General features: G+C 41.0%; 2 protein-coding genes across 3 annotated transcripts; one reads left to right on the top strand and one right to left on the bottom strand.

The window, feature by feature from the left end:
* Positions 1-1,984: 1,984 nt before the first annotated feature.
* Positions 1,985-9,766, bottom strand: armt1 (acidic residue methyltransferase 1). 2 transcript variants are annotated; one of them, XM_034527051.1, is made up of 6 exons: positions 9,729-9,766; positions 5,277-6,851; positions 4,792-4,897; positions 4,433-4,674; positions 3,684-3,849; positions 1,985-3,553 (listed from the first exon to the last, which is right to left on the bottom strand). In XM_034527051.1, the coding sequence occupies exons 2-6, from the start codon at positions 5,336-5,338 to the stop codon at positions 2,765-2,767; spliced, it is 1,365 nt and encodes a 454-aa protein (XP_034382942.1). In that variant the 5' UTR covers positions 5,339-6,851; positions 9,729-9,766; the 3' UTR covers positions 1,985-2,764. The 2 variants fall into 2 exon arrangements, with proteins under 2 accessions (XP_034382942.1, XP_034382943.1); XM_034527052.1 differs by lacking the exons at positions 5,277-6,851; positions 9,729-9,766 and adding an exon at positions 5,035-5,259.
* Positions 8,927-17,880, top strand: zbtb2b (zinc finger and BTB domain containing 2b). The gene is made up of 3 exons (XM_034527050.1): positions 8,927-9,350; positions 12,246-12,426; positions 13,299-17,880. The coding sequence occupies exons 2-3, from the start codon at positions 12,254-12,256 to the stop codon at positions 14,710-14,712; spliced, it is 1,587 nt and encodes a 528-aa protein (XP_034382941.1). The 5' UTR covers positions 8,927-9,350; positions 12,246-12,253; the 3' UTR covers positions 14,713-17,880.
* Positions 17,881-18,056: the final 176 nt, after the last annotated feature.

Below are 18,056 nucleotides of genomic sequence, written 5' to 3'. Positions count from 1 at the left end.
AGGGAGAAAAAAGATATCCAAAAAGGCTCCTCCCATGCTAGTGAGATAAAGAAAGAGGAAGATGGACAGAGAAATAGTGATTCACAAATAACTAACCCTGTCCTCTCTCTCTCTCACACGACACCACTATGAAATGTTGTCTTCCCACTTCACCTTTTTCTTATATCGAAAAAATCTTTTGCACGCAGAGAAAAAACATCTGAACTAGTAATGAGATGTTTACCAGATACTCAGCAAGCTACCAGCATGACGTATGTCCGGCATATTTTAGCCATATTATTGAATACACCTGAGACTGCAGTAAATCAAATCGCTGTGTAAATGAGAAACATTAGGACAATGGTTTTAAACAACGGTGGTTAAAAGACAGCCCAAACCCACCATGATCCACTACTCACCTCTCACACGTGAATCCTTCTCATATCTGCTTGTGTGAGTCTCGTCTCTGCCTCGTTGCTCGTCTCTCTCATCTCGCTGACGCTCAGAAACCTAGCTGGGAGCATTGGACACAATGGGAACAGTGGAAAGGTTAAAAAGAGGATAAATAAATTAAAGTTGTGGCCAAATCAATAACCAAACCACAATGTTTTAGTGCCAGGTCACCATAACACAGCAAACACAGCAGGAGGTCAAATCCCATTCCAACAGCCAATAATTACACAATCAATCCTAAATGAGGGAATTGATGGTTATTTTTAATCGGGTGGTGCATAACAAAAATTAACTATTTTAACCAACATTAGCATAAATTTGATATTTAAAAATATATTTAAATATATATATATTTTCCAAGTGACATTTCATTGAAAGGAGGATATTATAAGACCACAACATGGGCCAGTTAATCATTACTTTAACAGGTCAAGTCACAGATGAAATAGAACACTTTATATAAACAAATCAAAGCAAAAGGGCAGAGTATTTATGTAAATAAAGATTTAAGAAATCAATGTTCATGTTTAGTGCACAAAAGTTCCATGTTTGAAGTTGTCAGGGATCCTGTACCTTGCACGTTTTGGGAACAGGCATCAAGGTAAAAAAAAAAAGGTAAAACTTGTGGGCTTAAATACTAATAAAACTGATAAACTATTTTCCAACAATCGTAATCAAATGTTCAATATCATAATTCAGATCCAATTATACAAGTGGTGATAAAGAAATCCTCATATTGAATTGAATATACCTAATTCTGTGTGAAACGGTCAGCTGGCACACTGTCAATAATGCCAGAAATTCATAAAGATGATCACAAGTAACAACCTCCCCCACCAAAGGCAACCTGAACATTTCTTACAGGGACTTCATTTTCCCTTCTCTGTGCAACATCTTTTTTGAGGAAATAGCCCAATTTCCAAGACATGTCAGGTCAAGTGGAAAACAAGCAGCCCTGATGATACATTTCCCCTGGAATAAAACGAAGACTCTGTTGAATGAGAAAGTAGGAAAATTACAAGGTTAGAAATGAAACTGCTAAATGGCTCAAAATAGGCTGCAACTTGTCATGATTTATCTAATGGTAATACCGGACCACATTAACAAATCGTGTCAGCAGCCTTAATGATGCCAGCCCTGGAATTGTAACCCACATTCGCCCTATGTCAGCTAGGACAGGCTCCAGCGCCCCCGCGACCCTAATGAGGATAAGCGGTATTGAAAATGGATGGATGGATGGATGTTGCAGCATGTCCATCTGTTCTCGGTCCACACTGACCCCGAGTACATGAAAGGTCCAACAACTGTTATAAAAAAAGTGTTAAAAATCAATGACTGATGTCACACAACTAGTAAACATTTAAGACTACTGATGGATTATTATCCGGGTACACATGCATTTGCTCACATTTCTAAGTGAATAGTCCACAATATGTGGCTAAAAATACTGTTGCTGCACTTGACCAATGTTGACCAAGAATAATAAACCAGTATTACTTGTCTCACATCTTCTATCTATAATGTTTGTAAAGTACGACAGTGGGAAAAAAAGACCAGTTATGCAATTCTTTATTAAATCAAACCCATTAATGAAAATTATATAATTTCACCCAGCAGAAGAATCCAGTTAACACCTCAGATGTGGACAATGTAGATGACTTCTAAGCCATACAAGCACACATTGTCACCGTTACTGTCACACTGCCTCAATAACAGTCTACCATCTTTCTAACTGAGCAAAAAGGTTATCAAACAATGTTATGATCTACTTTAGCAGAATGTAAATGGCTGTCAGCATGTTTTGATACATGCATGTTTTGATACATGCATATCAATGACACCGAATGCAATAAAAAATAAAACAACCTGAGCAGTTAAACAAACTGCATGCAAAAAGAAAAGTATTGCTGCTCTAGGAGATTAGAGATTAATAAAGCCCAATTCTAACTCAAAAATAGTTAATAGCATCTACATAACCTGTAAACAGTATGCCATAATACATTGTGCACAACACATGAGCTATTTGAGATCAAATCATCATATCAGCCATTTGCCTCGGAGGATAACTTTGTCACCGTAAACAATTGTGTTTAAATCATGGGGAAACAGGAAGATCTAAAGTGCTAACATTTTAAGTATGACATGGTACAAATAGATTGTGAAAATAACTCAAATATGTCTGTTACTGTACATTTCTGTATCAAACATGATGCAGTGCTAACTGACGAGGAACAAAGACTTGGTTTTATGGCTTAAAAAGGTAACTCCTTCTTATGGTACTTCTTACTGTAATGTTCTTATGAACCCACGTCTTCCCAATGAGATCCTGAGGTCAGTCTTTTTGTTCTAACTTGGAGCTGGAGAACTGAATGACAGCGTATTTGCCGCTGGTCATCCAGTCAGGATCTTGGGAGCTGAGCTTTTCCCCCTGGCCCGGCTGCAGACCAACCTGAATGTTGGCCTTGAGAGTCCTCAGGCTACACACTGGTGCAGGCCCAAAACCTCGTAGTGCAGTATTGAAGCCCACTGTGTGAGCCCACTCTCTGTCCCCAGTGAGCTTTCTGTAGTTGAGATCTCCCTTAAACAGCACCAGGTCTGCCCCCTGCAGGGTCGCATACAGATCAGGTGCATCAGCTTCCATGTCACAAAACTCATGGGGCTGTGTCCAGAAAGGATGATCATGATAGGACCACACGCCCTCCTTCAGGTGGCTCTTCCACTGGACACCACTCTTTGACATCCACTTGTGATTGGCCGCCATCGTCTGCTGGATGGTCCACTGAAAATCGTTAGCTGTGACATCAGAGACAAACCATGGGAAGCATTTGCCATGAAAATGGACCTCGCGAGCAAGGCGGGAGGAAACCAGGAAATCTGCGAAGACCAAGTCAGTGAACAACTCAAAGCCAGAATTGTCTAGAACGATGTCCACTCTGACTCCAGTGGTTACCTCGGTTTGTCCTGGCCTCTGAGCTGCAATAAGAGCGGACCAAACCATGTTGGAGTCATTCACCAAGATGAAGGGTTGCAGGCTGTTGAGGGAATCTAATGGACTGGTCTTTTGTGAGTTGTCTTGGCCAGCAGAGATGGACATATCACACTTGTTCCCCCATAGAGAAACCTAGGAAAAGTTAAATAAAAAAAACATGACATATCATTTGAACCATTGTTTATATAAAATGTGGAATATTGTGGCTTTTACCCTCACTCACTTGATTGTTATGTATAAAGCTGGTATTAACGATACGTACCTGTAGCAGTTTGTTAAAATGCTCAAGCAGCTGATTCTTGGAGAGTTCTTCCATATTCTTGTTGACGCCCTCCGAGTATGTACATAAGGTCATCATAGCTTGCTGAGACTCAAAATAGCTCTGAGTCTTTGCCTCATTAAAGACGTCATAGTCACTGATGGGAGGACTGAAATAAATAGAAACAAATAGAATCATGAATAGAACAGCTTTTTTTTTTTTTTTTAAAAAGGAACAAAAAACAGTATTTTAGGGGCTCAGAAGTTAGCGCGTATTGTCCCTCAATCAGAAGGTCTGCGGTTTGATCCCGGGCTCATGTCCATGTCCCCTAACCCTAAATTGCTTCGGAAGTCTGTGCCATCGGGGTGTGAATGCTTAAATAAATCCTGATGGGCAAGTTGATAGCCCCTGCCATCAGTATATGACTGACATGTAGTGTAAAAGCCCTTTGAGTAGTTGGAAGACTAAAAAGTCCATATTTACTTCTTTTAAGGCTCCAATATGTCCCTCTTGTATCATGAAGAACAAATTTGAGTGGTACAATATCCTTTAAGCCTTATTTTAATAATGAGAAAAGTGAAAGCAAAACTTGAAAGCCTAAATTACCATTGTTTTGCATTCGAAAGTGACAAACATTATATATAGACAAAGAACACCTATGGTAATGTAATTTATAGCTGCAGATAAATATACTCAAAAGCAGTTAATAGGGCAGCAAAAGGTACCATTATAAAAATGCAAATATTTCTCACTTGAGCCAGAGGGCCTCCTGTACTCTGCGATACATGTAGCACTCCATATAGAGCCATGGAGACTTGAACCAGCTGACGGAATCCTGGTCTCCTTGCAAGTCCTGTTGTCTCTGCAGGTACTGATTCCAGCACTCGGTGTCTTGCAGGTCGTCTGTTAGTGCGAGAACCGGCTTATCCGTTTGCAGCTCATTTCTCATCTTAGACAGCAGAGATATCGTTTGCTTCTCTGCCCGGATCCCTTCCTGTATAAAAATAAAGAGGAAACACAGGCATAGATACAATGTAGGTTTTCAAATGAGTTTAAGAAAACAGGTAACGTTAGTCGATGAAAACAACTCAAATTAAAGAACAGTTCTTACCTCCCCATATTCTTCAAAAAACTTGTTTTTGTTGCGATGTATTGTATCGATAACTTTAGTCAGGATGGTGGGCAACCGATCTCTCACCGTCAAATAGGCAAATGACCTGCAGAGAAACGATACAGACACTGAAGTTACACTGACACTCCTCGGTGTTATCGTTCTAACATAAGCAGGTGTATGCACCAGTAAGCTAGCAAGCTAATTAACCTAGCAAGACGTGAAGTTAACGTTAGCCCTTACTTTGTAGACTTTTCTACTGAGAAACTTGCTGGAACAACAAATGGATTCAAGTTGACCGAGTCCACATTATATGCTCGTGTACACTCAGTAAACGTTAATTAATTACCAACTTCCTGGATGTCTGTTAGCAATGAGCTAACACTGCTGCTGGTTTGAACACGACAGTCGTAGCCGCTTCGATACAGCGGTGTAATGTCGGTTAACCACATTATTTAACACGGTTACAGAGTTATTAGACGTACCCAACCACTTTAGCAGACAGTGAAGGGGGCACTCCGTGCACCGTGCGATCAGCCGCCATCATTGTAGCAGTGGGAGTCGGTTCAAATTAAAACTTTATCGTTCAAATGTCCGGGACAGAAACAAAGTTTCGGGGTCTGCTTCAGGCTCGAGCGCGACGTGCGACTGTGTACCGTATACAGCGAAGCAGATTGTATGAAGCGTAGAGATTCCTCTGTTTCTGGTAACAAGTGTTTCGCATTTGAACGTATTTCTTGTTTCCTTGTACACCTGGGTTTTATTTAGGAGACGATGCTGCCATCTAGCGGTCAGTGCTTAAACTGCAAATGTGGCAAGTTGTGTGTCCCGTGCGTGTTAAGGCCGCCAATCTATTTTAAAGACGACACGTTGCACTTTGTGTCGTTGAGGGTAACTCACTCTCTTTAGCACGAGCGAGCCGCCAGCGTTACAGACTTCAACAGTACTGTTTCCGGGGTGGATCGTGGATCAAACGGGACTACGCGCGCTGCCGCATTGCGCATGGTCCTCTGTTGTTGCGGCAGCACCCCGAGCATCCCTAGTCGTCCAGAGCAACGGTTGTCATGGAGACATTGATTCGCTCTATCAGAAAAGACAGAATTCGACACTCCCACCCCCCAGCCCCCGAGGCTTTTGGCGGGAAAAGAAGGCGGGGGGTAGACTATGATTTTGGTAAAGACAGACACCATTAGAGTGATTCCCTGATTAAATAGAGCTAAATATATGAACTATTACAGTACTGTGCAACGTATGGTAAAATACATTATATCAATCTATCCATCAAAACAAAATATCGAGAACGTTGTTGTTGCTTATCACTTTGCACTAAAGTCTAAAAAAATAAAAGAATAAAAGACATTGTCCCTTCCAAGTAGGTCCAGCCATACGGTTAACGGTCTCTTTTTGAAGTTCGTAAACGGGAAGGTCTCCCCACTTCTTGGTATTCTTTTTGAAAACATGACCAATTGATTTGCTGCACCCGCGAATACGAGGCTGCAAAAACACGTATCAACACATATCAATTCATTCTGGCGATGTTTTTTCCACTTTCAGATCGGCCCCGGTCACTATGGGAACACGGCGGGCCGTTGTCAGGATGTGGGGTCCTTGGGAGTGGGAGTCCAGCTGCGTCCACCTCCGGTGTTCATCCACCGCCGGCCTCCCATCCCCCCGCCGGGCCCCAGCCTGGCCGGATCTGTTTTTCTAAACCGAGAAAGGAGTGACTCACCACTCCGGTTTCAAAACAGGCCATGAGGGGGGTGGGGGTGGACGGAGCTAACGTTAAGGCGCTGTTTAAACAGGTGTTTCAGCTCACCACGCAGTCGTCTCATGCAACAGTAGGCCGGAGCAACTAAATGTCGTGTGTAAATTGTGTCCTGACGTCAGGAAATTGCCAAATCGGAGTAAATCTCGCTATACTTTTACGTTTTAATTAATTTCATGCAGTCTTTGCTGTATTTTTGGGAAATGCATTATGCAGGAAGAATCCATTTAGTTTTAAATATGTGGCAGGGCAGTCATGTGAAAGTCCAGTCTGCATCTCTTTTGAAGGCGCTCCTCTGAGAATAGGAAGCAGGAGAAGGATTAATTGGGCATAAGGAGCCATATGTACAGAAGCAGACAGGACAGACAGACTTCCCCTAATGGTGGAGCTTTCTAAAAAAAATATTGATGAGAATATATTGATCTTAATGATGAAAAACAATGAGCCATGTGGTAACAGTTTATCTGCTTCTTTAAATAAACCCCTGCTGTGGGCCTTTCAGCAAAGTAAACATGCTTTTGTTCTGTTGTTTTTACCATCTATTACTCTACTATTGGCCTCAATCAATCTTTTGCTTGGGAAACATTTCGCACCCCTGCGGGCCTACATTTTTATTAGCTTATTAGTTTCAGGATCAGATTTAGATATATTGTTTGTTTTCGGGACAGAGAATTTAAGGTCCTCAGGCCCTGCTTCAGAGACATTTCGGCCTGTCACCGTAACAAATAAACCCTCTACCTATTCACTGATGGCCGAGTAAGGGTTTACAGAGCTACAACTTGCTTGATCTGGTCCTCCTGTAGACTCCCTGTTATAAGGCTGAAAAGCAACTATGTAATGACAGGTCTGTAAAAAGAAATGGTGTTTACACTATGGGGCAACATCTGATGACAAAATATTGATGTGACTCCAAAGTGCGTTTGTGCGAAGGTCTTCCAACTATATTTGTGCAGGCAATGTGTGGTTTGGTCGAAATCCATTTCCCAGACCTGCACTACTTCCCTCTTCTGGTACTTTTTTCTATAAATAAAATAAAAGCGTTTCCATCGACATTTGAGTTGACCAATTCACAGGCAGGCAACCCTTTGTTGGGCTCACAACATACCAGCTGTAACATTTGGAGTTTAGGCCACAGGAAGTGGCTATAATTACTATTTTCACACAAAAGAAACAACTCACAAAAATTCAGTTAGCTGTTTTCAAGGTTATTCAACTTACAGTAGTCAATGACACAGTTTACAACATGCAGTTATGACACTTCTTGGTTATGGTATACAAGGAGGAACCCAGGCGCAGGTTTGTTAAATGCTGTTGTGTATCATAACAGCAGCATTTGAGTAAAAGTATTTTTTGTAGATACGTTTATAGATTTTGGGCGCTATTATCTGCACTTTTACACACAGGATGCTTGGACATGAGTGCATAGTCCAACATCAAAACATAATAATCCAATAGTGACACATACAAACTACAAACTAGTGTTTACCAGGGACCAATATTTGCTAGTATGAACATCTGTTGAACCTGTATTCAATATCTTGTGTCATACAGCTAATGCATTATGTGGATATCACATTCTGCATCCAGCATAAATAGGTCAATAGCTCTGTCAAGGGTGAATTCAGTCCCCTAAAAAAAAATTGAGCCTGGTCTTTTATAGTTATAAATCTTAAGTTTATATAAAACCCTTTACTACTGCCTCAGAGTATGAATTGTGCTGTATATGTAAACCTGCCTTGCCCTGTAGCTTTACTGTAGTTTTCACATTACATTGTTACCAACATTATGTCTCAATTAACAAACGATAAGGCTACAGTAGAAAATAAATAATAATTCCAGGTCTTCAGCGCAACACATTTTTTTTAAAAGGCATTAACCATCAGATTAATAATTCATAATATCTTGTAAATTATATTCTATGATTGTCAGAGTTAAATTACTTTGGGCCTCCGCCTCACTATCACACTCTACAATCAAAACGGGCAACTCTAATTTATATTGTCTGATTTTCTCTGCCTCTACTAGCTAATACTAGTCTTCTAGATCAAAACTTCAGAGAATATATGAATTAAACATGCCAAACAAGCCAAATGTACTTTAATACCAAAGTGTGTTGAGATGTGAAAGACAATATACTTCACATGTAAATGGTAATTCAGTTATTAATTTGTAGAGACCTCATAATTTGTAACGTTATGTTATGTTATATTTAAAATATGTACGCTGACATTACTTTTATTCATACCTGTAACCTGTAAATCTGTTGGCTTAAGCTTTAACCAAAAATGCAAATGTCATACGACTGTATTTTTGGTTATTTCGGTGAGGGTCAACAACACCCGTATGTAAGCTACACTCGGGAGCCACTCTTCGGTTTTGTGTTTAACGTGTCGTTAACGGCATTAACCACCACACGGTGAGTTAGCGTAGCTGTTAGCTGTTAATGTTCAAACTCACCGGCTGTCAAAAAAAAAAAAAAGAAAAAAAAATTAACTGTCTAGCGGTGGTTGATCTCACGGCGGTTACAGTGCGGAAAATTAACGTTAACCGCCCCCTTGCTCAACGGATTTTTACAACGGCTGTTTCTTGGCTGGCTTTTACCCACAGTCATGTGATTGTAACGTAAAACCCCTAACCGGAAAACAACGACGGACGACCCTCTCCGCCGCCAACGAATGCTGCGTTCGCTAGCAACAGTACAAGCCGCTGCGAGCCCAGAGAGGACGGACGAGTCCCCCGGTAACAAACAAACAACGGCGACACGGCAAACTCCACGGGTCTAACCGGAGAGCAGGTAGGGCTGTTTGTTTCTACACACTAACTCGCTCGTTTACCGGTGGCGATACGTTATTTGGTTACTTGTGTGCGCCTCGGCCAACTGTAATTGTCACGGGGAAGTTAAAAGAAACGCGTTCGTGACCAACCCCATCCCCCTTGCGTTTCTCGCTCTCTTTCCCCGCGTTTGTGTGTGTGTGGTGTGCGCGCGCGCGCGCATGTCCGTTTTCTCTCGCTAGCAATAGCAACCGAGCGAGACCCGAGGCAGAGGAAGGAACAGTCTAGGCGCGCTCGTTTTATTGGCTATGTCCCCCTGCTACAGGGCGTCGCGTACTTTATCCGTATTATTTTTTTTTATTTTCACAATCGTTCCGTTTTATTCCCGCTGTATATTTACCTTCCTCGCGTGCTTTCCTCACGAATAGTTTGAACCTGTGTGTGTATATATTCAGAATTACAGTAAATCTCTCTACGGAAGTAACTATTCCACGTGTCTACACCACATCAGGGGCGGTGCTTTATTGTTGGAAACAAGTCGGCGTTGATTAACACATGGCAGGCTATTGTGGCTAACTGACTGGATCGTGTGAATACAAGTTTAATTCACGTGTTCAGCAGTTGTGCGGTTGATCAACAGTATTGCCAAGCAGTCACATATTCATAATACTACTTTAAGAAATCTTAAAATATCTGTGGACCAACATAAATGTTGGCGGCTAAGCTGGAGGCAAACCGTACCAGAGGTTTCAAACTAAAGCCTTTCTGGGTCAATGTAAATCCTCCCATAAAAGACAGTAAGTGATATGCCATCCAAACAACTGGGAATAATCCAAACTACACAAGGAAGAGATACAGACTGGTAAAAAGCTTTAACAATAAATTAGTGTAAAGTTGATATTGTTGAACATGTTTTCAATGGTATAAATTGTTATTTTTGCTAGTTAAGAAAAATATTGCAATTTGGATCTACTGGTAATGTGTGTCTATATTTCTTGCACTACTGTCACATGTTGAATTCAGATCTGGATTTTTAAAAAGATCTGTGCAGCTCACTATCATTTTAACTAACTTATCTAAATATTAGGTAACAGCAGGGTCAGTACAACCATTCCTAAAAATATGTCTTGTTTATTAAATGTATTGGAAAGCCGCAGAGAGGGTGAGCTGCTGCATTCAGTCTACTGTACTGACAAGATGAGTAAACTCAGTTTCAAGTTTTTATGTTGTACTTTATAAAACAGCCCTGTAATAAATCCTACAACCAGGAAGGTTATAATCTTCAATTTCTGAACTGTTTTTGAGGGGTGCTGGTTCAACTTTATGACAATTTTAGAGTACATGTTGCATCTTAATTGTATTGAGCGGTATTTCTAATATTTAGTCTATTCTCAATTATATAAATGGCATTATAATGAGATATGTTTAGTCTGTAGGAATTATGTCTCAGGATTATTATTATCTAAATTGTCAGAAAATTGTAAACTATCATTTCAAAGGAATTAGGGTGACATATTCATGATTTATTTAAATTGCAAAAAGTTTTTGCTTGACCAACAGTCCAAAAACCCCAAATCATCACTTTACTGTCATACACGTATTCAAAAAGCACCACATTTAAGAAGATGGAAGCAGGAAATGTTCAGCTCAGGATAACACAGGAATGTTGTAATAAACTGCATTATTTGCTAGGTGTACCTAAATAACCTGGCAACTGCAGTATATTGAAGTTATGTGTGACAAGCGCAAGGTTAATGCTGGGTATTTTGCATCTTGAGTGGCTGCTGTTGCTGTATCCCCCTCGCACAAGATACGGAAACCTAGCCTTTTCCTGGAGCGCTGGAGTGCCAATGTCTTTGCACTCTGACCTCTCTGATGAAATGCATATGTGAGGGGTGCTTTATCAGTGTTTTTGTCAACAGCAGGGAATATGCAGAGGTATCGATTCTGATTATTGGAGGTAAATTGGCTGATGAGGTATCCATCATCTTCTGTCTTCGTAGCTTCATGCCTTGGGCTGTGTGGTGTGGAGAAAGGTCTGGAGAAAAGAGATTCGCCCTGCCCACAGGCTGTTTTCATTCTCCACTTGAAGGGGGGTAGAACCAGTTCTGCTTTAGGAATGTGTGTCAACACCCAAAACCCTGATCATGTGATGGCCTGGAGCCCTTGTAGTCTTCCAGTGACCTTTAAGGTCAACAACACCCCTCTTATTGGTCAGCAGAACGCACATAGCTCCGAAATGTCCCTTGAGATTGTGTCGGATGTCTTGGGCTCCATATGAACCATGTCCTGCCAAAGGATGTTTCCTCAAAGTCTTCAAAGAGTAACGATTGGTGATAACAAACTATTTTATCTACTGGTTTTCAGTGTCTCTCACTGCCATTTTGGGGGTAGAAACCTCTCCAGCTCAATTTCTGTAAACCCTGGTGTCAAAGTGGATCTCCATTAAAGCAGGATGAACATTAGAGGGGTGTATATATAATAGATTTACTCTTCTGCACAGTAATTAGCTTGCATGTTTAGAGCTAACCTTACCGCCATCAAGGATTGACCAAAGGGATTATATGAGAGTGGCATTCTCATAATAAGAAATGGCTTAATTATTAACACTGCAAAACATGTCCAAATACCCACTTGTACAATACAGTGAAACAAATTAGACTTGGATGTTTTTGTTTCCCTGAGTCGCACCATTCATTTGCATAAATGTCTGTGACATTAGTGCTCGATAAATAGTCTCCAATGTCACAAAATGACTCTTCACTGTTGTGTTAAACTAGCCTTTACAAGGTCGTTAGATCACCCCCCGTCAGCCGGACACTTTGTGGTCACAATAAACTCTGGTCTCCTTCCAGACAGGAAACTCATTGCTGCTTGTGTGTGTTTTTGTGTGTGTGTATGTGTGCCTTTTGTGCAGGTTGAAGAATGGAGTTGGCCAACCATGGTCTTATCCTGCTGCAGCAGCTTAACGCTCAGAGGGAGTTTGGCTTCCTGTGCGACTGCACTGTGGCTATTGGAGATGTCTTCTTCAAAGCCCACAAAGCTGTCCTTGCTGCCTTCTCCAACTACTTCAGAATGCTCTTCATTCATCAGGACAGGTACAGGAATCATTTATTCATATCGGCGGTTCAATCCCCGGCTCCGCTAGCCCTAGTCAATGTGTCCTTGAGCAAGACACTTAACCCCCAATTGCTCCCCGTAGCTGTGTCTACGGTGTATGAATGTAAGTCGCTTTGGATAAAAGCGTCAGCTAAATAAAATGTAATGTAATCATAGGCGTATCGGACACAAGCTCAATACCAAGATAAGATACATTTTTGTTGTCACATCAGAGAATTAACCCAACACCAAATTCTGCTGCCAAAACTAACAGAAGCCATGTCAAAATAACACTCACTCCTCATGTTGTCAAACACTGATGTTTTTTGTCTCTAGTTGAGCACTGGACTGTATCTAAATCTTTTTAGTGTGATGACTCACAACTAATACCATTGTTTGATCGATGAGGTGACAAATTGGAGGGTCTGTAATGGCATTAAGATTAAAACAAGGTGTATTTGCTGCCCTGATAATGTGTAATGACAACATTCCCTCACTGAAGGACATATGGACCCAAATCGATTTATTCACATGCGAGATTTCAACAACTTGTGACCAATAACCTGCTAGGATTGGTAATCTTAAGAAACTAGCAAGATTATGCTACATTTTTAGACTTATCCAACCAAAAAAGGCCGTAGGCCTGAATTGATTGGATAGGCGTATAACAGCCCCTTTTTGTTACATCATTTGATTAATTAATAAAAAAGTGTTACTGTTGGGATGTAAAGGGTATTTTAACAAATATAACAAATGCTATTTTGAAGAAGACTACCAACTCTGGCTTTACGCAGAGTTGTCCTCATATAGTAAAGAAATGTGGAGCAGACATCATTAGTCACTATTTAACTGTAATGTCGTTGCGTTACAGTGATTGTGTGCGGCTGAAGGCTGCTGACATACAGCCAGATATCTTCAGCTACCTCCTCAACCTGATGTACACAGGCAAGCTTGCACCCCAGCTGATAGACCCTGCACGGCTGGAGCAGGGGGTCAGATTCTTGCACGCCTATCCACTCTTGCAGGAGGCCAGCCAGTCTGTGTATTCCCACGCTGAGCAGCACAGCATCAACCTTTCCACCTCTCTCTACGGCATCCAGATCTCTGACCAACAGGTAGGGCTGTCGGCTAGATTGCCCTCTCGACGCCAGCTCTCTTCTCCTTTTGACATGGAGCAGCTGAGCTCAGAAGGGAAGTATCTATCCACACCAGCTGCCACAGCTTCATACGCCAATTCCCTACTGTCCAAGCTAGCTGCCTCTCCCCCAGACGTGGAGGCCTCGACCAGCGGCACCAAGCCTACAGTTGAGGAGGGGGGGATGGACTTGCTAAGTGCAGATGGTTCCTCAGCCAGTGCCATCCTTCATGTAAAGCCCAGCATCATGAAGAGGAACTCCTCCTTTAGGAAGCATTACTCCTGTCATCTGTGCAGGACTCGATTCACCCAGAGAAGCCTGTTGAGAGAGCATCTCCTCCAACATACCCATGCTCTACAGCAGGTGCCAGCTGAGCCCAGCAATGCACTCTCACCTGTCATGACTGTAGAACATAGCATGCTAGAGTTAGACCGGGTCCTAAAGGGAAGCAAGGCAGGGTTAGGTTCCATGTCTGCCACTACAGCAGTAGAGATAATCAGTGACAGCGAGCAAACGCCTGTTTCAGGAACCAACTCGGACTCTCCACGAGCAGAGGTGTCCACTTCCAGCTGGGGGGTGGGAGGATTGAATTCTCAGGCAGACACACCACCTCCGTCAGACATTGCGGACATCGACAACCTAGAGAGTGCTGATTTGGACAGGGAAGTGAAGCGGAGGAAGTACGAGTGCTCTACCTGTGGACGCAAGTTCATTCAGAAGAGCCACTGGCGTGAACACATGTACATCCACACGGGCAAGCCCTTCAAATGCAGCGCTTGTGGCAAGAGCTTCTGCCGGGCCAACCAGGCAGCCCGCCACGTGTGCCTGAACCAGGGGGCCGACACCTACACCATGGTGGACCGACAGAGCATGGAGCTGTGCGCCGCAGGCGACGACAGCAGCCAGATGGAGGCGATGTTCCTGGGCTCATCGAAGCCCTACAAGTGCAACATTTGTGCGACCACCTTCTCCAGTCCAAATGAGGTGATCAAACACTTGTGCTTTACACAAGGGGGATTAGTGGGGCTGCAGGGAAGCGCAGGGATGCTTCTCCAGCGTGAAGAGTACTCCAAGGATGACGGCTCTGATTTGTCCAACTCTGGCACCCCACTGGAACCCATAAAGACTGAGGAAATCCTCCTAGAGTAGTGCCAAAACGTTCTATTTGTCCTTTTTAACATGTATGTTTTCTTTCTAAATTATGGTTAATAGGTAAGCTAAAGGTGAAGTTAGTCAGGGTATTTTTGTTTGAGCTCCTCAACCTACTAAAACAGTTTAGTGTTTTTCTTCCATTAGTTTAATGGGGGTGGGGGTTACAGTATTTTGGACATTTATGGTCCTGAGTATGTTAAAAGTGAAAATTAAATAGTGATGTAAATCCTCTATGGCTCTCTGGAGTTAACTTTACCATTTGACTTAAGGCTAAGTTACCAATAAGGGAGATGAAGTAACTATTACTTTTCATCTAATCCTTATATGGTTGCTGTACATTAGTATTAGACTCTCGCATGTCAGGCTGTACAACATAGTTTTTTTTTTTTTTTACTTAACAGCTACAGTTGTGGTCAGGCTGCATAGGCAGACTTTGAGTATAAGGGGAAGAGGAAGCTGAGACGGTTCCGGAGGCCACCCCATGTTGTGAGATGAGTTTGCTGTGCTAGATTTGAGGAGGCGAAAGAGCTGCACAGAAGGGTTGTTTCTTCATGGCCACAAATGAGAGACTTATTCTGCCGATCAGGTATAGATTATGATTCCAGCTAAAAGCACACAACATATTCAGACCTGAGACAATCTGTGCCCTTTTTTGAGTAGCTGTCTGATATGCAGCAAAGTACACATGTCTTCCATTCATGTTTTGGTTGTTGTTTATGCTCAGCAGAACGAATAACTTGAATAGTAAAGTAATCACCATTATTTGCATCCTTCTCAGCAACCGTTTAGTTGTTAGTTGTTTAGTTGTTACTCTGTTTTCTTGACTGCTAGTGTAATTATGGTTCCTGTGACCTTACATCTAATTAAAGCACAATTGCTCTTCATAATAGAGTTGGGCCACTGAAGAAATTGGTCACAACAAGCAAGAGTGTTCCTTGTGTTTACAGTTGAGCCCTTTTGATTCTATTGTACTTTTCATTTTTACTTATGTTGTACAACTCTTTTTGAGGGAGCAACATGTTTCTTCAGACACACACACCTTGGTTGGAGGCTGTCCTATACAACATTGTACATCTTGTCTTTATATAATTTGTTTCAATCTGCTCCTAAAAGTCCATAATTTCTGTTTGACATGCTTTTCTAATTTTAAATACAAAGATTACTTTATATTACAAAGGTTTATGTACATTATTAGACAAATAGCTTTCAAACTAGGATTACATTTGGTTTAGTAAAATGTTATGTAAAAGGAATGGGCATGATCATTTCTTAAAGAAATAGGCTAAAATAAGTTAGATTAACAAAACAAATATTTGGCATTTTAAGTCTCTTCACCTTGCCAGATTTGTGTTTATTTCTAACCTGATTATTTGTTGTGTAAAGGGAAACATTTTCTCTGTATTGTTTAGACTGTCTGACATTAATATTTGTTCTTTAACAAATCGGGGAAAAAGTAGTGGTTGCAGCAGAAGTCATTTCTAGAAAACATTGTGGAAGAAATAATGCCGGTGAACATGTTGAAACCTCTGTGATGCAGATGTGCTGGAGTAAGAATGATCCACCTGTCAGTATGGAGTTCATATGAACTCAGGCAGGGATGACGGTGTGACACAGGGACGGTTAGCTTTAAAATGAAATGACGGGGTGATATCTCTATACACTCGACTGTCTGGACACGTGTGTGTTGTGTGAATATGAAAGATGCCATTAATCGTAACTTAGAAGGACATCCCTTGTTTGGGATCACAGACACTTTCTAAGAACTACTGATGACTGGAAATTGTGAAACAAATCTTGAGTTAAATTGTTGAGTTAATGTGAAGCAGTTATATGTAACAAAAGCATAATACTGGTTGTTCAGGAACAAAATTCTCAATTGGGCACCTCTGGGGCTGAGATTGTCAAGTTTGAAGTATCGCTGTCTTCAGTTTATTTCTTCATTTTTTCTTACTTTGCAGCCTGAATTTTATTATGAATGATATTTTAGGGAGGCTTGTAAAACTGTTTTAATATTGTTATTGTTCTTTCTAGTAGAAAATAAATTCTGCATTGTAAAGTAATTGCAACAACATTGCCTTTCATTGCTGCAAATACTAACCAACCGTTAGCATGCAAAAAACAAATTGATTTCTTAGTCTGTCTCCCACATTTCTGCCTGACAGCAATGATAGCTTTTTATCCCAGAGACCAATCTATAACAATAAGGATCACGATATATTTCGCAAAATAATTTTAAAGCAGTTTTTAACTAAGCCAGACAGAAGCTCATTCATGTGTATTGTAGAAAGTATTATTAAATGTAGTCTTTGTTGGATTTATTGACGAGTTTCCACCTTTTTAGTATTTCTTTTCTGAACATATACAACAAAATGCCCATCCCTACTATGTTTAACATGCATATTTTTTCTTTTGAGCCTATTCTACCCAGCCTCAAGTCAGGGTTTGTGACGAGAGAGCATGAGGCCCAGTTCTAATTTGGTTTAACTGGGATTTTTGTACTTTGAATCCTATTTTTGCTGCTTTGATGCAATGAGCCCAGTGAGTAGCTAGATGGAGCTGTTTTATTTGTCCACTCAGGTCGAGGGAGAAGGCTGTCACATTTGAAGTAGTATTTCTGGTGCTGTGGTTTTCAATAATTATACCATCTTTGCCATGAATCAATATGCCATCACATTTTGGTAAAAAAGAAGAAGAAAAAAGATCCCAAATGGCGGTGAATTTCTTCTTACAAGTGTTAAGTATTGACTAACGGAAGGATTCTTGTTTGTCTCCCATGTTTTTTTGAAGGCAACTGAAATTTTGTACTACTGACATTCATTTCTCAGAGCTCAATTGGTGCACAGAAAGATGCACAGCTTTATGAAAAATCTAAATCCTTCCTCATTTCAAAGTTGTAATTGTCCTTCTGCCCCACCAGTCTTGTAACCTATTGGTTTGTGTATGTGGGTGTTTAAATATCTCCGTATCTCAGGAAGAGGAGAACTTCGTCACTCTTTTCTGTCCACTGTTTATAAATACAATGATTTAATTTCAAACCCCTGATCGCCTCCCCAATGCCCATCTGTGATCAATATGTGTTCTCAGGAATGTGAGTAATCTTCTGTATAAACTTAGTTTTTGTTTTTTTCACTGAAGAATGAACAATAAAGACATGTTTTCTTTTTTTATAATTGTGGGTGTTTTTTTTCCAGTCTTCACAATAACAAAATGGCTTCGACAAATTTCTCATTAATTAGGGATGAGTCCAAGGCACACAGCAATTTTCTCTACCTTTATTGAATGAAATATAGACAGGTTTCTCTATCCTTACTATTAACAGCTTGGAAAATATAAAATACCAT

Source organism: Cyclopterus lumpus, chromosome 24 (assembly GCF_009769545.1).
Source record: "Cyclopterus lumpus isolate fCycLum1 chromosome 24, fCycLum1.pri, whole genome shotgun sequence".
Lineage (NCBI taxonomy): Eukaryota > Metazoa > Chordata > Actinopteri > Perciformes > Cyclopteridae > Cyclopterus > Cyclopterus lumpus.
Note: the sequence above shows the minus strand (reverse complement) of the source record. Positions and strands in the feature narration are given on the sequence as shown.